At 39.7% G+C, this 23,890-nt stretch overlaps 2 protein-coding genes across 2 annotated transcripts in view; both read right to left on the reverse strand.

Moving 5' to 3' along the window:
- The window catches only part of LOC5567609 (neurexin-1), a 571,360-nt gene that overhangs the window by 236,083 nt on the left and 311,387 nt on the right, over positions 1-23,890 (reverse strand). Inside the window, 1 exon segment of the mRNA XM_021857706.1 lies at positions 17,773-17,908. Coding sequence (XP_021713398.1) covers positions 17,773-17,908 — 136 coding nt within the window.
- On the reverse strand, positions 3,491-4,806 carry LOC5567608. The gene is made up of 2 exons (XM_001657514.2): positions 3,841-4,806; positions 3,491-3,787 (listed from the first exon to the last, which is right to left on the reverse strand). The coding sequence occupies exons 1-2, from the start codon at positions 4,789-4,791 to the stop codon at positions 3,548-3,550; spliced, it is 1,191 nt and encodes a 396-aa protein (XP_001657564.1). The 5' UTR covers positions 4,792-4,806; the 3' UTR covers positions 3,491-3,547.

Below are 23,890 nucleotides of genomic sequence, written 5' to 3' on the forward strand. Positions count from 1 at the left end.
CAATTGAAGGTAGAGCCGAGCTAAGACGATTGGTTACAGCAATAAGTACGCCCCCACCTCTTTTTTTAGAAGAGGTTGATGAGTTCCTATCTGTACGATATACGGTGAACCGATCACCGAACAGCTGCGGTGAAAAGATCTGGTCATTAAGCCACGTTTCAGTAATGACGATAACATCATAAGAAGATTCATATGCAGCAAGAAAGAAGTCATCAATTTTTGTACGCAGCCCTCTGATATTTTGATAGTAGACGGTGATTCTATTTGCACTTGTCACGTTGGTGTTGTGTGGTTCAGTGAGCTGATGAAGATCGGTCGAAATAGCAGAACAGCTGGACGCCTGACAAGTCTGCAATGTGCTGTGGGTCAGGTTGGGTGTAGACTGTTCACCTGCTTCGGCAGGACATATACTTGATGCATGTTTACCTGAGGAAACGAAGTTTGCGCCTGATGATAGTAGGTCCAAGTCAGTGGGGACAACGGAGTTGATCTGCAACACAGGTCGTATGAGGGTGCGTGTAGCATCATTCCCTGCTTCGGCAGGACATATACATGTGTTATCTTTACCTGGACCAGCCAGTTCGTTCAGCTGGTAAGAAAATCCATCCAACGATGACTCATCAGTAGGGAATAGTTTCGGGTAGGCAGAACCAGTTAGATCATTCAGCAGATAATTGGATCCAGAGGGAGAATTGTCTACGGTGTTACCAATTGGGGAACAAGTTGTTGGAATGTCGAACGAAGCGGGAAATTTTGTCTGGAAGTCAATTTTACTTGAGCGCAGTGCAGTATCTGGAATAGCTTCGGCTGTACATATACTATTCACGCATTTACCTGATGGCAGCTGAATAGCTACAAGAGTACAGCCATGAGGATCTCCCTCGCTGATGTATTGCTAGCTAGAATAGTCGATCCTTTGGCGGGACTTGTTCAAGCGTTTTAGGTACATCGGGCATTCCGTACTCCAAGAACAATGATTAACTTCGAGCTGCTGATCGGCTGGCAATTTCCTGTCTTTGTTCACAATAGTACAATTGATGCACTTTTCGTACTCAGAAGTGCACTCTGATACTTCATGACACTCGGTACATTTGGGACAGCATAGAGGCTTCGTACAGATAGATGCGATGTGACCGAATTCTGAGCAGCGATAGCAACGTAAAACATCAATTGACTCAGAGACTGGGCAGCGTTCCCATCCAACATACGCAATTTTGGCTTTAATCAGCTGTTTAAAACTTAATGCATCCACTTCAAGAATGACTGACATAGGATTTTCCTTATCCCTTTTGGATTTTGTGAATCGCACAATTTGTATGAAGGAGCAGTCAGGCAGATCATTTTGTTTTCTGAATTTTGTTAAAAATGAATCAGCATCAAAATCAGTAGAAAAGCCGACAATTTTCAGTCTTGGTCGAAGAGCCTTTTGGATATCAATTTCGTAGTTGGCGCTCATAGTGGATTTAGCCGAATCAAGGAGTTTCATCGCAGCGGAGTGAGAATCGCATCGGATAGCAACATTTCCATTGTTGCTGTAAAAGACGTCTTTAACTGAATGAGCAACCGGATCGAGCTTGTGTCGGATTTCAGATTTAGTTGTATTCACGTCTTGTGAAACCTTGGGCTTGATAACAACAGTTTGTTCCATCAAAATAACAGATTTGGCTTTACCATTCGGCAATATCGCATTATCAGCAGGACGAGCAGATGGTGTTACTATAACGGGAGATTTGAAAGTGTTGTTCTGACCAAACCGCACGCGCCTTTTTCCAGAGCGCAGCCACTGGCCGTCATCAAGAGCTTGACGCAAATCATTAGATGTAGCAGTTATATAAGTATGATACCATCCAGCAGTTATATTAGTGTGATACCATTCCACCGCTCTTCTTCTATCTTGCGCTTTAATTATGTTTTGGAGATTTTTAACAATGAAAATTAATTCGAGAATAATCGCTGAGCGCAGCAATTTTTAATAGAAATCATTGACACTATTGTTGCAATAGGTCGAAAATAGATCAGCATTTTAAAACTAAACAGCCGGAAGTAGACTAATTGTTACATCTTGCAGGATTGACATCCTAGAAAATCGATTTCAAAGGTTAAAATCAGTTCTGCTTTCATTGTGAAGATTTTATGACCAAATATGTGATTTGTGATACCTTAGATTTTTAATACGAACATTTAACTTTGTTTTTGGATGACTTTGTAAAAAAGCATATTGATTTACTATTGCAGTGGGACGCCAATGCGTTCATATTTTTAATGGGCACATTTTTCCAACTTCTTTCGAACGAACCCCCGATTTGTATGGTTTACCCAATAAATTGAACGTAATTCATGATCCACATCCATCTCAAAATTGTTTGAAATTTGTTACGGAACCGAAATGCATCCACCGGCAGATAAGTACTTCAATAGCATTCGCTGATATGTTTTTCTCCTTTTTATATAAATCAAGGAATTCGTATGTTCCAACTATTGGCACAACGCTTTCAGTTTGATTTAAAAAGGTTAGAAATTTTTGTTATTTATAAGCATGTTATAGTAGTATTTACCAGTTAATTTTGGTTTTTATCAAACTCCACAAAGAGTTTAAGAATAAAACCACACAACTCAAAAGTATATAACTGAAAATTACTAACATTCACATTATTCATACGAATTAAAATAAGATATTGCTTTGTAGTTGTAAGATGTGTAGTGCTGAATTTCACAAGAATATTTAGCAATTCAAAATTTTTCGGCTCTGGGGGGGGGGGGGTTGACCCCCAAAACCCCCCCTTGGTTGCGCCACTGTGTGTATGTAAGTAACCAATTTAATGCTAACTTTGACAAATAAAACCATAAAAAAAAGTTGTTCATGCAGTCCTTCGTCGAAAATTTCAGACTAGTTTTCGCAAGAGTCACTTGACAACGTACCAGATGTTTACTTTGCGATCGATCTTAGGTAAGTTACAGACTCATAATTTGTTTATTTTTGCAGCGAAAGAAAAGAAATGAGCTGTTTCAGATAACATATGAATATGGTTTCCAGACTAAACTGATGAGGCTGCGTGCAACGTAATATTCTTTAAAATTAAGTGTTTGGATTACAGAAGAGATGTCAATCTCGTTTGTGACATTAGAGTGATTGAAGCAACGAGATATAAGTAAAATTTACTGTTTAATATCGCAATAAATCCTTGGCTTTACAGACGATATCGACTTCATTGAAACATATCACAAGTTTACGGAGAAGGCCCTCATGCCACTAAAGAGAGAAACTCCGAAATTAGGCCCAATTTGGCCTTATCATTATTTCTACCAACACGAAATCATGGTTGCAGTTAGAGATTGAGGTAGCATTAAGCGCTTTGTATTACTTCCAACATTTATTTCACATTGATTTATAGATAGCTTTGAAATGTTTATGATTCAAATTATGTCCGGAAACAAAGAGTTTAAAAGAGAGAAGTGAATATGACTTAAGGGTTTAAAGATTATCCACATTTATTTCACATTGATCAATAGCAGTGTCCTCTTCACTGTTGACAACTAACTTCGCCCATCACTCCAGCAAACTCATCAGCACGGCCAACACCGTATAAATGAACCACAGCACCTTTCGGCAGGTTATCAAGGACATCTCGAACAGGCTACCGCAGGTAAATCCAATTGGTTTCTGGGTACGCTGCATCACTATGAGCACCATCTGGCGTAGATTCTTGTAACGCTGGTTGAACGCTTTCGTGTGCATCAGTTTGTCTGTCCAACCAGAGCTATACAGCCGATGGTTGATGGATGACACCTACGGAGAAGAGTTTACGAAAAATTGCGAAGATGATGCTTGGATGAACATACCTGCTCTTCCAATTGATCACACAGGAAACCGTTCAGCATCATGTTCATCGTGAGGGTTAGCACGGCGAAGACGGAGAACGCAAATCCGGAGCTTTCGTTTCGCTGCATCAGAATGTACATGAAGGAGTTTAGTACAATGAGAAAGAAGTTGACGAGTAGTTGTATCAAAAAGTTAATTTTGAGTAGTTCTCGGAATAAGTCTGCCTTATTCAGAAGTGTTTGATGACGATCTATGTAACGGTTGAAGGCTTGTTCGATGGTTGTCCAGTTGATGGTGTTACCGTCCTGGGGTTTGGCTTCGAAAATTTGCTGGAAATCTAAGCCAAGCAGGTAAAATTCTAGCGTAAGGGCCGACATGATCGAAAGGACCAGGATGACTGCGTAGCATAACATTACCGTTATCAAGAATACGGCAACGGGGTAGGCTACTATATTGAGTCCCTCTATCCAGGGATGTCCGAAGACTGAAATAGGTGAACCAGCCTGACCATTTATGATCCACACCGTCAACGGGGTAAGGTTCAGTACCAGGAATGAGAATGTGAACCAGTTGACGTATCGGATTGACTTACGACGAGAATCGTCGGCGGCTTCCTGTTGAACTTTCAACAAATACATGAAGATTCTCTTCAAATCTTTACGGTAAACTGCCAACGAGCACCATATGGCAAGGCAAAACACACGGGAGCTAACCAGAAACAAGGAACTGATGTTTTCGCTGACCCCGGAGGCTTTGACCACCGGAACCAAGGACATCACCTCAAGCACAGTGTAGATGAAAGAGAAGTTGATCAGAATCCGTTTGACCAAATGGAATCGATCGGTGTCGCTTTCCGGATAGTCCCACACTCCAATCAGACGGTTGCAGAACATCATTATGACGAAGCAGTTGTCACTGTTGTGAAAACTGCGAAATCTTCCGACAAGATAGGATCTGATGACGAACAGCATTGTGACTGTGGTCTTTGCTCGACGTACACTGACCGATTCGTTTCTGGAAAATGTACGACACATGCCTAAATTCTCATCGGGATAAAAGGTGTCATTCCAATTAGGGGTCATTTTCGGTGGACAACCTTGTACGCTTGGCCTTGAGCAATTCGGTTTTCGTGTTTATATATTTGAACTACGCTTTAGACATCGACGAGCTAATTGTGAAAGTAGTCGATGGAGTCAAATCTCTTAGATTTATGTCTGTGAAATTCAGGAGAAAATATCAATTTGCTACCAAAGAAATATTTTTTTAAGAAAACCCCTGCAAACTTTTTATATGGCTGATGAAATCTCTCCAAACAGATTTCATCCAACAAATAAAAAGTTTCTAGGGATTCTTTTAAAAGCATTTCAAAAAAATCATTGGAGAATCAATCCAAAAGTTAGACTGGGAATTACTCCAGGGATTCCTCCATAAATCCTCCAAAAATCTCACAAAGAATAATATTTCAAGTTTTTTTTAAATTCCTACTAAATTTCCTTAATATATTTTTCCAGAAATTCATTCCCGGAGCTCTTTTGGGAATCTATCTAGGATTTCCTCCGAGAGTTTCTCCAAGAATGTCTGCAGGAATACCTCTGAAAATTTCTCCAAATTTCAATGGGGATTTTTCCAAAAAATACTCGGGGATTTCTCCAGGGAAAATTTTCAGAACTCTCCAGGAACATAATAACAGGTTACTTCAGAAAACACTCTGTGGATTTTTTTTTTCTCAGAAATTGATCCGGAAAGTTCTTAAGGGCATACTTCTGGAGAAAATCCAAGAAATTTTCGGAAGAACTTAATAGGAACTTATGGAGGAGCTTCGAGAGAAACTCCTAGAGGAATTTTCAAGGGAACTACTGGGCGTTCCTGTGTCCAGAGAAACTTCTGCAATAACTTCCGGAGGAACTCTTACTGGAACTTTCAGAGGAACTCCAACAGGAACTTTTGAAGGAACTCTTACAAGAACTTCCTGATAAACTCCTGCAGGAACACCAATGAGAATCTTCTGGAGGAACTCCTACAAGATCTACTGGAAGAACTTCAGGGAAAAACCCTGGATTAACTTCCGAAGAAACTCCTTGCACAACTGCCGGAGGAACTCCTGGAGAAATTTGCGGAGAAACTATTAAGAAAACTTCTGGAGGAACGCCTTGAAAAAATTCCGGAGCAACTCCACAGTAACTCATGGGAAAAAAAACTTCTGGAGTAACTCCTGGGTAGCTTTTGGATTCCGTAGCAGGAATCAGAGCGATTTCCGAAGGAACTTTCGATCTTATTTCCAGAAGAACTTCCATTGGAACCCCTGAGGTAACTTCCGGGAGAACTCCTTGAGGTGCTTCCGGAATAATTCCTTGATGAACTTTGAGAGGAACTTCCAGGCGACATCTTTAAGAAACTTCCAGATTAACGGTTACAGGAATCAGAGGAATTTCCAAATGAAATTTTAAAATAACTTTTGCAGTTATTCCATGAAGAACTTCCATGGGAAATCTCAGGGAAATTTTCAGGACAATTCCTACAGAAACTTCTGGTGGAACTTCTGCAAAAAAAACATAAACTGCAAAAGGAACTCATAGCTGTACTTCCTGTAAACACCTCGAGAAACTTCCAAAGATTTTCTATACGAACACCTAGAAGAACTTCCGAAAAAGCTTTTAGAGGAACTTCCAGAAGAACTCTTAGAAAAACTTCTAATGGAACTTCCGGAGGAAAGTTTAGAGACGAACATTGAGAGTAAATTCCAGAAGAAATACTTAAGAAGCTTTCGGAAGAACTTCTATAAGATATTCGGAAGAATTCTGCAGGAACTTATGGAGCAGCTACTAGAGGAACTCCTGGAAGAATTTTCGGGTGAGCTGCTACAGGAACTTTTTGAGGGTCTTCCAGAGGAACTGCTACAAGAACTAGCGGAGGAACTTCGGGAAAAATCCTAGATAACCTTCTGGAAAATAAACCAGAGAAACTGCCGAATACCTCCTAGAGGAACTTTAGGAAAAACTCCTAGAATAAATTCTATAAGACCTTCCGGATGAACATCTAAGGGAGCTAAGGATTTTCTGAAGGGCATTTCAAAGAAACTAACGGAAAAACTCCTAGAGGAACTTCCAGAAGAAATACTAGTGCAACTTCCTGAGAAACTGCTACAAGTGCTTCTCAAGAAATTTGCGGATAATCTTCCGGAGGAGCAATTAAAGGAACTCCAAGCCGAACTACAAAAGAAGCTCTTAGGATATTTTTTGGAAGAGTTCCAGGAGAATGTTCCGAAGACAATCCTAAAGAAATTGCTGATCCTATTTGAACAGACGTCGGAAAGTTAAAAGTGTCCGGCAGTTGCTGACGGATTTTACCAAAACAGTGATATTAGATAAGAAGAGAATATCAGTAGTCTGAACAAGGCATAATGATTCTAATTTTATAACAATTTCTTACATCGTTTGTGCAAACGACTGCAAAATAACCTAAATGTATGCTTCAACCATATTCCATCGAGCATATTACCTTAATGCTGTTACAAGGTTCTAATACTAAATTATTAGAGCTTTCGATGCTGTTGTACTGTTTCTTCTGCTGTGAAACATTTCAAAAGCTTCAGAACATTCTACGAATGAAGGTTACCGATAATTATCGAATACCTGTTGTAGTGTTCTAATATTGAAATAAACAGTTGGAGTGTTTTAAAATATATTTAATTGAGAACTATAATAACTATTTATAACTGTGGATCGACTGCACTAGGACGAAGTCTGCTTCTCAGTTTAGTCCTCTTAGAGCACTTCCCCAAGTTGGAATTCTGCATGTCCATACAGACATCTTTGGAAGGCGAAACATAGTGTTTCGCTTGAAAAATCCTTTGAAACGTGGTTAGCCACGTTGGGTAAGCATGTTGGTTATAGTTATTTTTACATTTCCCGGTATCGACATGCGATTGGTACTAATGATTGCAAAATCGCTTAATTTTATACTCCAACCATTCCCCATCGAGCATGTTCTATTACCATGTTGTTGTAAGGTTCTAATCTCAAATAATTACTGTCTTTAATGCTTTTGTAGTGATTCATCTGATGCGAAATAATTACTGTCTTTAATGCTTTTGTAGTGATTCATCTGATGCGAAACATTTCGAAAGATCCAGAACATTCTAAGATTGAATTTCACCGAAAATTCTTGAATATACTATCAAACACCTGTTGTATCATTGAAATACACTATTGTACGCCTTCGAAATCTATGTAGTAGTGCTCTATGAAACATTCCAGTGGAACATTCCAAAGCGTTATGCAGCCTCAGACGCTTTGATCAGCATTGATTCCGTCGCCCAAGTTAGTCAAACCAATTTATGTTGATGCAACCGTTTGATCGACTGTCAAAGTTCGTTGCAGCAATTATATTTCTTTGCATGTTTTCAATTATCTCGGCAAGTCTAGTGGATTGTTATTTTTCCGAATTCTGTGGCTGTGTGGATTTTTGTTCAATAATCGCATTGAGGAAGAGCTGAACTTTCAAAATTTAAGTACCGGGAGGAATGAATATTGAAAAGGAATTCCTTTTACAATTCGCGCAAAGTATTCCGGCAAATCTTTAAAATTATGAGGGGTCTCTATCCAGGATTTTTCTGTACAGTCATCGATATGGGAATGGCTATGGAAATTTCTCCAAACATACTTTCCAGAAAGTCCACCAGGGAAAATCCTTCAGGCATACTTTCAGGTGGCGTTCTTCCAAAGATTCTTTCAAAGATCATGCACAAATTATTCAGAATTTCTTCAACGATCAATTAAAAAAAAAAATCTTGAAGTGATTACTTCATTATTTCTTCAGGGCTTACTGCATCGCTGCCTCCAAGAATTCCTCCAGAGATTTCTATAACAATTTCTTCAAAGATTCCTTCAGGAATTCCTCTAGAAGTTTTTCATCACGCATTACTTACATCTCGAATTCTTTCATATACTTCCCAAGAGATTCCTCTAGAAATTCATACCCTGAAATTTCATCAGGACTTTGATGAGCGCTTCCTCCCAGGATTCCATCAGGTTCAATCAAAAAATCCAGCAGGAATTTCTTCAGCGATTCTTTAAAGTAATTTAACTACAGATTTCTCCGTGCATTTATCCAAAAACTCCCCAAGAAACAGATTCTTTCAGGATTTTTTTCCTGCGATTCCACCCAGAAGTTCTCTAAAAATTCTTCAAAAGATTGTTCAAGGAATCCCTTCAAAGAAAGGGGATTATATAAAAAATTCTACCAGGCATTCCTCCTATCAAAAATCTTCCAGTGATTCTTCTAGTGATTTCCCCAGGAATTCCTCCACAGATTACTCCAGAAAACTCCTTTCGCAATTTATCCAAACATGTTTCCATGGATTGCTTCAGGGAAAAGCTTCTAGCAGAAGCTGGAAAAGCTTCTATCAGGAAAAGCTTCTATCAGGAAAAGCTTCTATCAGAAGCTGAAAAAGCTTCTAACAGCAGCTGGAAAAGCTTCTAGCAGAAACTGGTAAAGCTCCTAGCAGAAGCTGGAAAACCTTCTAGCTGAAGCTGAAAAAGCATCTAGCAAAAGCTGGAATAGCACCTAGCAGAAGCTTAAAAAACTTTTAGCAGAAGCTGGAAAGGCTTCTAGCAAAGGCTGGAAAAGCTTCTAGCTAAAGCTGAATAAGCTTCTAGCAGAAGCTGGAAAAGCTTCCAGCAGAAGCTGGAAAGGCTTCTATCAGGAAAAGCTTCTAGCAGAAGCTGAAAAAGTTTCTAACAGCAGCTGGAAAAGCTTCTAGCAGAAACTGGAAAAGCTCCTAGCAGAAGCTGGAAAACCTTCTAGCTGAAGCTGAAAAAGCATCTAGCAAAAGCTGGAATAGCACCTAGCAGAAGCTTAAAAAACTTCTAGCAGAAGCTGGAAACGCTACTAGCAAAGGCTGGAAAAGCTTCTAGCAGAAGCTGGAAAGGCTTTTATCAGAAGCTGGAAAAGCGTCTAGCAGAAGCTGGGAAATGCTTCTAGCAGAGGTGCTTGAAAGCTTCTAGCAGAGGCACTGGAAAGCTTCTAGCAGAAGCTGGAAAATCTTCTAGCAGAAGTTGGAAAAGCTTCTAGAAGAAGCTGGATAAGCTTCTAGCAGAAGGTGGAAAAGCTTCTAGCAGCTGAGAAAAGCTGGAAAAGCTTCTAGAAAAAGCTGGAAAAGCATCTAGAAGAAGCTGAAAAAGCTTCTAGCAGAAGCTGGAAAGGCTTCTATCAGACGCTGGAAAAGCTTCTAGCATAAGATGGAAAAGTTTCTAGCAGAAGGTGGAAAAGCTTTTAGCAGAAGCTAAAAAAGCTTCTAGCTGAAGCTGGAAAAGCTTCTAGCTGAAACTGAAAAAGCTTCTAGCAGAAGCTGAAAAAGCGGCTAGCAGAAGCTGGAAAATCTTTTAGCAGAAGCTGGTAAAGCCTCTAGCAGAAGCTGGTGAAGCTTCTAGCAGAAGCTGGTGAAGCTTCTAGCAGAAGCTGGTGAAGCTTCTAGCAGAAGCAAGAAAAGCTTGATAAGCAGCTGTAAAGGTTCCTCTAGAGAAAACGATGGATTTTTTCCTCCAGAGAAAAACTTGGAAATGTTCCTTTAAAGAAGAAGCTGGCACATTTCCTCAAACACTGGGATGCTTCCTTAAATGCAGAAACTGGCTTCTGCTAAGCTTCCTCAGAGTGACTGAAAAGCAGCTTCTTAGTGAAAATAGAAAGGTCCCTTAAAGGGAAACTGTATAGTTTCCTCTCGGGTAGCTGATAAGCTTCCATATGGAAAGCTTAAAGCTTCCACATGGAAAGCTAAAAGCTTTCACATGGAAAGCTAAAAGCTTCCTCTTGGATAGCCAGAAAATTAAGGCTCAAAAAGCTGAGATACTAGCTTCTTTTCAGAGAAGCTGGAAATATTTCCTCGAAGATACGCTGAAATGCATTTTAAAGAGCATAAATTGAAAATTTACCTTTATTAAAGCTGAAAGGTGTACTGAAGATTGCTTCAAGAGAAGCTAGAGAGCTTACACGAATAAAAGCGGATAAGGTTCCTTGAAAAAAAAGCTGGGAAGCTTCCTTAAAGATAAAGTTAAAAATTACCTTTAAAGCGAAACGAGAAAGCTTTTTCAATAGTTTTCAAGTTTACTATTGAATTCAAAGCTTTTTGAAAAGCTCAAACTTCCTCAAAGGAAAATTAGAAAGCTTCCTCAAAGGAAAGCTATCAAGATCCTTCAATGAGGATATAACATATTTTGTTCCAATGAAAGTTGGAAAGCGTTCATAAATAGAATTTGGAAAACTCTCTAGGTCAAAAAGCTAGTTTAAATGGAAGGTTCAATTGGAAAGCTCATCTAAAAAGAAGAAACTGGACAAATATCTCTAGAAAAGCTGGATCTGGACTACTTTCGCCAAAGAAGCTCCCCAAAGAAAGACTGCATTTCTCTCTTAGTATAATAGGCAGTTAGCAACAAACTTCGAACCGTTTAATGAAAACTAAACACTGTCTATCTATCTATATCTATAACACATTCAAATACAGCGGCAGTCTTTTAATCTGAATCGACTCCACCACTACTCCAGGAAGTTAATCAGCACGGTAAACACTGAATAAGCGAACCACAACACATGCCGACAGGTGAGCAAGGACATTACGTAGACGTTGCCACAGGTGAACTCAACACTCTTCTGCGTACGCTCCATCACGATCAGCATCATCTTGCGGAAGTTCTTGTACCGTTGGGCGTGCTCTATCGAGCAGATCAGTTTATCCGTCCAGCCGGAACTGTACAAACGATAGCCGACGGATTCCACCTAAAACGGTCCAATGTTGAACGATCGCGAATCAAAGTTCAAAGCATCTCACCTGATCTTCCAGCCGGTCGCACAAGAATCCGTACAGCAGCAGGTTAACCGAAACAGAAACCACGCAAACGGCGAAGAAAATCACCCCGAATCCAAAGCTGACCTGGGTGAACACGTACAGGAAGGCCCCGATCGCCACCATGAGGAAGTAGATCAGCAGCTGTATCAGCGAGTACATCTTCAGCAGACTACGGAGGGCGAGTGTCGAACCGAGCAGGATCTGATGGCGAACGACGCAGAGTTTGAAGTTGTATTCCACGGCTTTCCAATTGTGTTCCGAATCATTGTTGGAGGATGTTTCTAGTGGGCCAACTTGCTCAAACAAGTGCTCAAAATCCGTTCCGAGTAAACGGAATTCCAGGGTAAGAGCTGACATGATCGAGGAGACGACAATCAGCGAATAGCAGAAGATCAGTGTGAGCGAGAACAGCGTGATGGGGTAGAATACGGCGTTGAGTTTATCGATTGTGTCACTCGCGTAGAAGGCCAGTGGCGTCCCGGTGTGGCCTTTGATGGTCCAAACTCCCATCGGGATGAGCTCTTGCAGTAGAAACATGAGCATGAACCAGTTGATGGTTTGAATATGTTTGCGGCGTCGTATATCTGGGGAGTTCTGCTGGAGGCTCATCAGCTATCCAGATGCGCTTCAGATCATGGCGATGAACGGCTAACGAGCACCATATAACGATCGAAAGCACGCGAGTACTTACGAGATACAGCGAGCCAATGTGGCCATCGATTCCGGTTGATTGGATGGCTATGATGAGAGTGAACACTTCGAAGAGTTCGTAGATTACGGTGAAACTGAGGAGAAGATGTTTGATTGGACGCAGGTAATCTTGGGCATCGTCTGGATTGATTAGGAAGCCAACCAAACGATTGCAGAACATCAACAGCACGAAGCAGTTGTCACTGCTGTTGAAGGCTCGATACTTGGTAATGACGAAGTGCTGGACGGCCAGAAACATAGCGTTCGCGTTGAGTGTTTGGAAGCGACTGCATTGCGGACGGGTGCAGGTTAACAGAGGAGTACACTTTTCTGTGGATGACAGATGTGCAGTTTTCCCATGTGTGTTCAGTGAGCAATGGTTTATGATTCGATTAATAAATTAAAGGTGGTAACAAACTTTTCCCAATATAATTGGGAAAGTTTACCCTAGTTTAGGAAAAAGGAGCATCATTTTAACTTTGACTTCGAAAGGCTATTAATTAGTTTTGGTTGCTGCGTATGGGAGTTCATATATAGGCTTTAGACATTAAATCCCTGGATTTGAGAAATTTCGGGTTTTATACATATTATTCTGTCCTGGGATTGCCGGGATTCCCGAGAAAAATTTAAAATTTGATGAAATAGTGAACTTTGATGCATAACAATGCCATTTTGTCTCTGCAGCATAAAAGAAAGAGAATAAATGGGTATTTTTTCATGAAAGGCTAGATTACCAAAAGAGTTCAAAATATGTTTATATATTTAATTACAAAGGTCTTTCATTGCGTTTCTTTACAGCACAACCCGTTTTCATAACCCTAGACTGAGAAAGTCAACCTGAGAGTACACCTAAATTCCTAATCATCATCATACATAAAATCCCAGAATTGTCTGTCAGTCAACAATACAGCTCACAGTCGACTCGCACGGTTTGACCAACATTGATTACGCCCCCAGTTAGTAATTCCTTCTTGATTTCACCCAGTGTTCTTCCGGAATTTTATTAGAAATTTTGTCCAGTGATTTAACTAGGAATTCCTGTAAGAATTCCTTTAGAAATTTCTTCCGAATTTTCACCAGGAATTCCTCATGGAATTCCTTTAGAAATTTCTTACGAATTTTCACCAGGAATTCCATCGGGAATTCCTCAAGGAATTCCATCAAAAGTTCTTCTAGGGATTCCTTTAAAAGTTTATTCAGGGATTCCATCAGGAGAATTTCAAAAGTTTCATCAAAATATATAGTGAGGATTACACCAGGAATCTTTCAGAGATTCCACCAGAAACTCCTTAAAATTTTCCTCCAAGGATTCTATCAGGAGTTCCTCTAGGGATCAGGAGTTATTCTTCTTCTTCTTTCTGGCGTTACGTCCCAACTGAGACAAAGCCTGCTTCTCAGATAAGTGTTCTTATGAGCACTTCCACAGTTATTAACTGAGAGCTTTCTTTGCCGATTGACCATTTTCACATGTGTATATCGTGTGGCAGGCACGAAGATATTCTATGCCCTGGGAATCGAGAAAATTTCCTTTACGAAAAGATCCTCGATCAGCAGGATTCGAGCCCCCGACCCTCAGCATGGTCATGCTGAACAGCTGCGCGTTTACCGCTACGGCTATCTGGGCCCCCATATCAGGAGTTGTTCTAGTAATCTATACACGAGTTCAAGAATTCCAAAAAGGATTCCATCAGGGTTTCCAGGATTCCATCCCTTAGGGTTTCTATCAGAGGTCAATCTGGGGATTCCGTTGAAGTTCTTCTAGGGATCCCATTGGACGTTTCTCTGAGGTTTCCATCATGATTTCTTCTGCGTATTTCATCAAAAGTTCCTTCAAAGATTCCACCTGGAATTCCTCCAGGGATTTCATCAGGAGTTCCTCTGAAGATTATATCAGAAGTTCCTTCAGAGCCTTCATGAAGATCCTCCAGGGACAGTTCCTTCAGAGATTCTACTTTGAATTCCTACAGGAGTTCTTTCAGAAGTTCCTCTAGGGATTTCTTCAAAAGCTTTTCCAGGGATTCCATCAGTAGAACTTCAATTGTTTCTATCAGAAGTTATTGTAATGATATCATAAGGCATTCATTCAGAAATACCACCAGGAACTCTATCAAAATTTCGTCCAGGGATTCCATCAGAAGTTTATACAGGGATTCCCTTAGTAGTTCCTCTATGGATCAGAAGTTATTCTAGGGACCTATATATGAGTTCGTCCAGGAATTCCATAAGGATCACTTCTAAAGGTTCGATTATGAATTGCACAAAAGATTCCTTCAGGAGTTCCTTCAGGGTTTCCATCAGTCCCTCTAGGTATTCCATCGGAATTTTCTCTTGGGATACCATCGGAAGTACTTCTTGGGATCCTATTCTCCTAGGGATTCCATCAGAAGTTTCTCCAGGGATTACATCAGGAGTTATTTTATAGATTCCACCTGGAATTTCCCCAGGGATTTCATCTGGATTTCCTCTAGTGATTCCATCACGAGTTCTTCGCGAGATTTCATCAGGAGTTCATTTCAATGATTCCATCAGGAGTTTCTTCAAGAATATCTTTAGAAATTCCTTCAAGGATTCAATCAGAAGTTTCTCTAAGGATTCTATCAGGTGTTCCTCTATAGATTAAATCAGGAGTTCCTCGAGGAATTCTATCAGAATTCCTTCTAGGGCTATCTAGGGCTAAGGAATTTCATTAGGGATCTTATCGGGAGTTTCCTCAGGAATCCTTCCAGGGATTTCATCAATAGTTCCTATAGGGCTTCCATCAGAGTTCTTCTGGGGATTTCATCAAGAGACCCTCCAATGGTTCCATCAGGAGTTTCTTTAAGAATATCACTAGGAGCTCCTCCAGGGATTCCATCAAGAGTTCCTTCTGAGATTTCCTACAGGGAGATCATCTAGGGATTTCATCAGGGGTTCCATCAAGAATATCTCTGGGAACTCCTCCAAGGATTCCATAAGGAGTTCTTATAGGAATTCAATCAGAAGTACCTTCCATCAGAGATCTTGTAGGAATTCTATCAAAAGTTTCTCCAGGGATTCCATCAAGAATTTCTTCAGGGGTCCCACCTGTAATTCCTGCTAAATTTTATCAGGAGTTCCTCCAGCGATTATATAAACAGTTCCTCGAGGAATTCCATCAAGATCCCTTCTAGGAATATCATAAGAAATTCCACTAGTGACTCTATCACAAGTTGTACCAGGAGTTTTTATAGGGATTCCTACAGGAGTTCTTCAAGAAATTTAATCAGAAGTCCCTCCAATGATTTCATCTGGAGTTCTTTCGAGAATATCTTAAGGAATTCTTATAAGGATTCCATCAGGAGTCCTTTCAGATTAATTCCATCAGGAGTTTCTCTAGGAATTCAACCTGGAGTACCTTTAGAGCTTTCATCTGATTTCTTCTGGGGATTTCATCAAGAGTACCACAAAAGGTTCCATCAGCAGTTGCTAGAAGCTTTCCGGCTTCTGCTAGAAGCTTTCCAGCTTCTGCTAGAAGCTTTCCAGCTTCTGCTAGAAGCTTTCCAGCTTCTGCTAGAAGCTTTCCAGCTTCTGTTAGAAGCTTTCCAGTTTCTGCTAGAAGCTTTCCAGCTTCTGCTAGAAGCTTTCCAGCTTCTGCTAGAAGCTTTCCAGCTTCTGCTAGAAGCTTTCCAGCTTCTGCTAGAAGCTTTCCAGCTTCTGCTAGAAGCTTTCCAGCTTCTGCTAGAAGCTTTCCAGCTTCTGCTAGAAGCTTTCCAGCTTCTGCTAGAAGCTTTCCAGCTTCTGCTAGAAGCTTTCCAGCTTCTGCTAGAAGCTTTCCAGCTTCTGCTAGAAGCTTTCCAGCTTCTGCTAGAAGCTTTCCAGCTTCTGCTAGAAGCTTTCCAGCTTCTGCTAGAAGCTTTCCAGCTTCTGCTAGAAGCTTTCCAGCTTCTGCTAGAAGCTTTCCAGCTTCTGCTAGAAGCTTTCCAGCTTCTGCTAGAAGCTTTCCAGCTTCTGCTAGAAGCTTTCCAGCTTCTGCTAGAAGCTTTCCAGCTTCTGCTAGAAGCTTTCCAGCTTCTGCTAGAAGCTTTCCAGCTTCTGCTAGAAGCTTTCCAGCTTCTGCTAGAAGCTTTCCAGCTTCTGCTAGAAGCTTTCCAGCTTCTGCTAGAAGCTTTCCAGCTTCTGCTAGAAGCTTTCCAGCTTCTGCTAGAAGCTTTCCAGCTTCTGCTAGAAGCTTTCCAGCTTCTGCTAGAAGCTTTCCAGCTTCAGCTTCCTGAGAGGAAGCTTTCAATTTTCCTGAGAGGAAGTTTTCCACCTTCCTGAGAGGAAGCTTTTCAGTTTCATGAGAGGAATGCTTTCCAGCTTCCTGAGAGGAAGCTTTCCAGTTTCCTGAGAGGAAGTTTTCCACCTTCCAGAGAGCAAGCTTTCCAGCTACCTCAGAGGAATTTTTCCAGCTTCTTGAGAGGAAGCTTTCTAGTTATCTGAGAGGAAGCTTTCCATTTTCTTGAGAGGAAGCTTTCCACCTTCCTGAGAGGAAGCTGTCCAGCTTCATGAGAGGAAGCTTTCCAGCTACCTGAGAGGAAACTTTCCAGTTTCCTGAGGGAAGCTTTCCAACTTCCTGAGAGGAAGCTTTCCAGCTTCCTGAGAAGAAGCATTCGAGCTTCATGAGAGGAATGCTTTCCAGCTTCCTAACATTCATTAAAAGCTGCTTTTTGCTACGCCTTTCAGCTTCTGCTAAAAGCTTCTCCCGCTTCTGGTAGAAGCTTTTCCAGCTTTTCAGTTTCCTAGGTGGAAGCTTTCTAGCTTCCTTGGTACAAGCTTTCCAGCTTTCATGATTGAAACGTTACAGCTTCTGTTTGTGAAGCATTGCAACTTCTTTGGTGAAAGCCTTTCAGCTTCAAACATTGGTTTCCAGACAAAAATTTTGAAATTGCTCTTTAAATTTAGAAATATAGTGGATTAAATGCAGTGATCGCGGCATTGCCACTTTAATTCTCAGTAACTACAATATACATTTTCTCGGGGGACAAGACAATTCGTTATCATGCATGCATGAACCGGTTGAAGTATTAGCATTATCTGAACACATGGAAATGTATGCATGAATAGCAAATCAGTTTTGTATCGGTCGGAGTGGCTCTGCCCAAAATCCACTTACAACGGCCTGCCGGTTTGTCCTTCCATTGCTTTGTGCTCCACCGAATAACTTTCGGCAGCTGTGCGGACAAATGGATGAACCGGGCCATCGAAAGAGCCAAAGAGTGGCGTTAAACTATTTGTAAGAGTCGATGGAATTTATGCGTTATTACCACACAATGATGCTGCCGTTGCTAGTGCAGCAGCTATGGCTCCAACAGTCAGACAGACAGACAGACAGAGACACATTCGTTCGGTGCCGAAAAGTGGTAAAGAATTTAGATTGGAAATTTTCCCGCCACCGAAAAATAGACGCATGTATGCATGCACATACCTCGTTCGCAGTAGGGTCCCTCGTACTCTCCGTTGCGGCATTCGCAGATTGGACCGGAATCGGTCGATATGCAGATGCCGCCATGCTGGCAGGGGTCGTGCCGTTCACAGGCGTCCGTCACGTTGCTGCGAGTTCCCTGTTGAGGAGAAGCAAAAAGAATGACTTTTAGTTATGGGGCTTGACAAATTTCTGGGCAACAAATGGAGGCTGTTTGAGTACCGTAAAACGGGGTTACTTTGATAGCTTTTTTCGAAGAAAACTTTAATAGTTAGGCATGCTGTTTCAAAGAATTACAATTTATATTTTTAAAACAAGTACTGGTATCTTAACTATCGATTGCAGTTGATAGATTGCCAAAAGATTTATTCTGAATGGATATATTATTTTTCTATAATATAAATCGAACAAAATTGAATCAATTACGGAACATTTATAGGGCGTTGCATACCTCTAGGCGTTTAACGCTATATGGAAATTCCTGAGGGGCGGTCCATTAATTACGTAAGGGGTTATGGGGGGAGGGGGGTTTGAGATTTCTTACGCGCCATACAAATTATTTGTAATTTTCATATAAAAAATCTTACCATGGGGGGAGGGGGGGTCGAAAAACCGCCAAAATTGTCTTACGTAATTAATGGACCGCCCCTGACTTAGATTACAAAAATGGTCCCAGTTTGTAAAAATGGTTTTTGCTAAGAGATTTAAGACCGCATTCATGTTCTACTACAACTAGGCTGTCAAGGATAAGTGACGAAATCATTATGACTCCATCAATTAGTGATTGTAGAACAGATTGTTTGCAAGCGTTTCAAAAATGATAAAATATTATTTTTTTATATTTGTATATAAATCCTCAATTGTACTTGATTCCTGATAACTGATTTACAAGAACTTTGTTATTTCGATATGTATGTCGTGGGCCTCGCACTATCAAAGTTACCCGCATTATCAAAGTTATCCCGTTTTATGGTATCGTTAAACTTGGTAACTTTGATAGGTTTTGCGAAGAAAAGTTTATTCATGTTGTACTCAGTTTTAAAGATGTTGATCTGCTTTGAGTTGATTATAATATAAATCAATCGTTTTTGAAACAAAATTAAATATATATTGAATAAAATTGAATGAAATACATAATATTAACAGGGCGTTGAGTACCTCTAGGCGTTTAAACGTCATATGAAAATATATGATTTCGATTACAAAAATGGTTGCAATTTGTAAAAAAGCTTTTTGCTAAGAGATTTAGTATACATATAGACAAAAGTATACAAATCTCGTCCTGCACGTCATTGGCGAGTAGTGTGTGATCATTCAATATGTATAGGAACACAAATTAGAAATAGTGCTACAAAAAAAAAAAAAAAAGAATTTTGACACTTGATATGGAGCAAGACGAGAAAAAAATCAAATCTGAAACCGTAACTAAGGATCAGTTCCAAGTTTCATCACCCATTCTCACCCAACTGGCAAAACCCATTAGTACCGGCTTACGCCCAAACGAAAATGACACCAAATGCGAGAAATTCACAAATCTTCGCATTGTTCTGATTCCCACGCATAAAAACCAGCCTGTGCAATGCAATGATGGGCAACTGAATTGCACAATTACTCCAATAAAAACCCATAGCCAAGAAAGGATGGTGGCGATGATGGTGAGACAAAGTGGCTGCTGCCATTCCTTCTTGCGATTTCTGAGAAATCCATTTGCTCCGTAAGGCGGCGACAGACAGTTTGCGTGCGGGAGCAATTTTAAAATTTAATTTAATCATATTTTGCACAGAGACGAAACGCGGCGACCGGAAGACAGGGGGAAGTGAGTGCCGCCATTATCGTTTCCTTGTGATGGCTGACGGGGGAAGCTCCTTGGAGGCGCTAGCACAGTTGGAGGTTCTTCGCGACATAGTTTCAAGATTTTCTGTGTTTCGAATGCCATGGTATCAGAGATTGAAATGTGGATGGAAGGGTTGCCGGTTCCTACAATCTATCGTCTTACAAAACCTGCGAAAATAACTAGGTCAACTCACAACTTTTGGAGAATGCGTAAATCCTATTTAAGTGCTGGGTATTATTTCTACATTTAGGTCCTTGGGAAGAGGTAATCAGATCTGTACTACCGTGAATCGCAAGTCAGTCCCATCTGCATTTTCGTCAAATTGTCCCATAATGAAAAGTAATCGCAAATCAGTCTCACTACAAATTTCCGCATCGTGTAACACAAAAACGAATCGTGTTTTGATCATCTTTATATTTTTCTCGGAAAGATATCGTAGTGAAAAGCAAATTGTGAAAGTTTCATTAAGATTTGAACATTTTCCAATCCTGTGGAATTTTTTGTATATTCGTATAGAAAACGAGTTTGAAAACTTTAAAGCCATTTTTCTCAATGCTTACTTTTTACAAATGGGACTGACTTGCGATTCACGGCAGTGTAATACCCTTAGATAATGTCCAAAACAAATCCATAGACTAGATATCATAAAATGCATACCTTGTCTTATAAACTTGGAAAGACATCATCCAGCGCCATATTGAACAGCAGCATTTCCACAATAGGGCGATATTCAAAAATGAAATAACAATACATGGCTCTTATTCAGTGGTGGTAAAAACGAAATCCTGTAGCAAAGAAAGCACCACCGAAGATGAATTAAACACGAAAAGTTATGTATTCTCATTACGCTTGATTTCTAATCACTACTTTTTCGATCCAGTTTTCTAATTGGTAGTAATGTACGTTTTTCATTATTTTCCATACGTTTTGACAATTCTCGACTATCGTAAATTCGGGTGAAATTGATCAGTAGGGTGAAATTGATCACTCTGTCACTCAATTTTAATTCTTCCTAATGGAGCACAAATATCAATGTAACCTGCAGTGAATGAACGTTGTTTGTCGTAAGTATGTCCAAATTGTGTGTTGTGAAGTTTTTTGCGTTCAAAAATGTTCATTTCTATTAAAATGATGTAAAATTTGAAAATCTTGTACGGTGCAGTGTTGACAAACATCAATAAACTTCTAGTTCTAGACAAGGATTTGGACATGGTATAATCCTGAAAGTTTGTAAGGATACTTTAGATATATCCCCAAACTAGATTTCAAAACCAAAACTCGTACCAATTCGTTAATTTGGTTGAAATAATTGAATTTCAGGTATATATCAGAAAATTCCTTAGAAAATTGCATACATTTAGGCGTTTCCTGCGTTATTCTTGAAATTTAAACATTCATTATTTCTATAAATATTGTATTGTTAAGAATTTGGCAAGCATATTCGGATTCAGGGAGCTCATATTTATTATGTAAAGCTGTTTTGAAAACTAACAATAATGACATTAATAAGTGATCAATTTCACCCCGAAATGAGATCTCCCGATTTTTTATTTTAGACATATTTTTTAACACTAAAATTACATTTGTTAGAAAATTTGGATACTTGAGTCAATGAGGCTCACCTTCATACTTGTTTTCCTGCATTCAGTTGTTTGGCATTGTCAACATTATAGAAATCAGACAAGAAAAACCATGAAAAGTGACCAATTTCACCCGAAATTACGGTACCATTCTTCCATGCGCTATTTGAGAATCCAGCGTAGCGCGATCAGTGAGTGGAATACACACATCAGTGTCGCCGCTCGGCGGCCAGTTAGAGAAACTGAATGTTCGAAAGGTTGTTGTCTGTACTTTTTGCAGCTGGCGCCAACTGTTAACGTTTAAGAACGAAATCAACAGTCGTTACCCTATTGGCTTGTATATAAATTTCGAGCGTTGGAAGAGATTGTTAACAGGACGAGTAAAGTTAAAATTAACCCTAAAAATACAGTACATATTTACATAATTCAAACTACTAATATTTGCAGCGATTTCACCTGACGTTTAACCAGCTTAACGGAAAAAAATTAAAACTTTGTTATAATGAAATTCACTACAATATTGAGTATATTTGAAGCTCTCGGTCAAACTTTTATGTAGATTGCTCTTAAAGAATCAAAGTACAGCACGCCAAAGTTAAGCGTTTGTATAAAAATTGGTTTTCACTACTATTATTCTGAACACAACTGTATACTGTGCTCTTCAGGTGTTCACTATAGTGATGTTGACACCTTTCTATCCACAAAGTTCTAGTAGAATGCTTACGTCACCATCCTTGTATGTTTAAGCTCACAGCAGAAAAACTTCGACGGAGGCTTGAGGTGCTGATAAAGCTTCATTGTTTCTTGAAAACGGTACATTCAAAGACGAACCAAAGACTTTCATGTCTATTTAACCCGTATAGGCCTTAGTGAAAGCAATAATTCTAAATCCCTCACCACTCAGCGAATTCTTAATAATGGATTCAAATGATTTTTTGTCAGTATACTGGCACACATATCTAGTTTCTAGAAGCGGACAGAGGAACTTGGAAATATTCATGTGGCCGAAGTTATTCAGGGTTATCACTGGGTCAGGTCGGATGAGAAGGGTACTGTGCGTTTGTGCCCCTGAAGATAGGTAAATTTCATCATCATCATAATTTCCGGAATCGATTATAATGTGGCGGAATTTTAAGAAAATTACATCAGTTTAAATTGTATAACTATGAGTTTTGCATTTGATTAATCTTACAAATCACCATTTTCGAGTGACGCCTCAAACTTACGATAAAGTGGCCAATTTGTATTTGAACTTCTGTGCCAAGCTTATGGGAACGCATTTTAGTGCACAGTTATGTTTGATTTCTACTTTTCGAGAATTGAGACGGTATTGTATTCAACAAATCTACAGCCGGTTCTTCCGGGCATTACGTCCGAATGGCCACATCCGTTATATTTTAAACGGTGTAAAACTCTTCATTTATAATGTTGAATATAAGATCTCAATGATTTATGCAAATTAAAATGATTGTCATTGAAAATAAATAAAGGTAACTTGACCAAAATCTTGAATGCTATAATGAGATCGTTCATCACATAGCTACTGTGCTATCTCGCGAGTACTAGAAGTACCGTTTTATTCATACCACTGACACTTAGGACCTTAGTGAAGTATATCTGAGCATAGTCTATATAAAACAACTAATTTTGTATGATTCTTCAGCGTTATCACATTTTGGAAGCCCTTAACTTTTAAATGGTGGATTAAACGCTTACTCAACTTAAATAAATTTAAATGAGTAAAATTGCGTGACCTTTTCATGATTCTAATTCCGGATGCTTCCACACTTTTGCCTCATATTTCGGACACTTTGATTCAAATTCCGGACAGGTCATGAAAATCATTATTAGAAAAGTCAAATCATTAGGGTGCGCAAGTAGAATCAGTGGGACCTAAAATAAATGACAGTTCAGACAAATGGCTCAATACAGTATTTTGTATTTTGCAAATCCAACAACACTGTCACATTCTGGCAGCGTATTTGCCGGTATGTGTATGAATTTAAAGAAATAGTTTCAACACTTTGTAAACCATAGATGAAAGTAATTGTTTGGGAGCTGGTCCTTTTCCTTCCGAGTGAGCGGACTGTATTAGGGGCCTTGTGGGTTAACCGGTGTGAATTCCTGGGCGGACAAGTTCTTCGTTGGATTGGATACTGTCTTCCAATAGTCTTGGGTGGGTTTCTCTCCGGTTAACCACTTGGGACACTTCAAATTACGCACATTTACACTATTTATTCCACAAAATTTTGGTACATAATTATTTACACATTTATTGGGCAAAAACACATTTATTTTAGTACACAAATAACATTTATCTATTTCGCGTCAAGAGTTTTAAATGATAATTATTAGCTACAACCGAGCTGGGTGCCGACGTTGGGAAAACTATCTTCTCTTACAAACTACGTTACACAAAAAACTATGGAGACACGAAGTAATTACGTTGTTACGTCATCGTTACATGCTTCGTTCGGGAGCAATCTCTCGCTCTTATGATGAGTCGTGTAATTCGGCTAAGCGAACAACTTATGTTTCAACGAGGGGGCCGTCAATGCGTTGGGTGATTATTCCGAGTTGCAAACAGTAATATAAGAAGCTATAAGACGCACTTACCTCGCAAAACGGGCAAGTAGGACACCATTTTTATTAGTCAAGATCAAATGTTGCAATGGTGCGATTAACAAATCATAGTTTTTTAATATTG

The sequence above is a fragment of the Aedes aegypti genome, chromosome 1 (genome assembly GCF_002204515.2).
Source record: "Aedes aegypti strain LVP_AGWG chromosome 1, AaegL5.0 Primary Assembly, whole genome shotgun sequence".
In the NCBI taxonomy this organism is placed as follows: domain Eukaryota; kingdom Metazoa; phylum Arthropoda; class Insecta; order Diptera; family Culicidae; genus Aedes; species Aedes aegypti.

Bases quoted from the DNA above. Each gene is read 5' to 3' on its own strand.
- LOC5567608 (XM_001657514.2), bottom strand. From the start codon at position 4,791: ATGCTGTTCGTCATCAGATCCTATCTTGTCGGAAGATTTCGCAGTTTT. The intron at 3,788-3,840 runs GTATGTTCATCC...TCTTCTCCGTAG, and splicing joins GTGATCAATTGGAAGAGCAG to GTGTCATCCATCAACCATCG.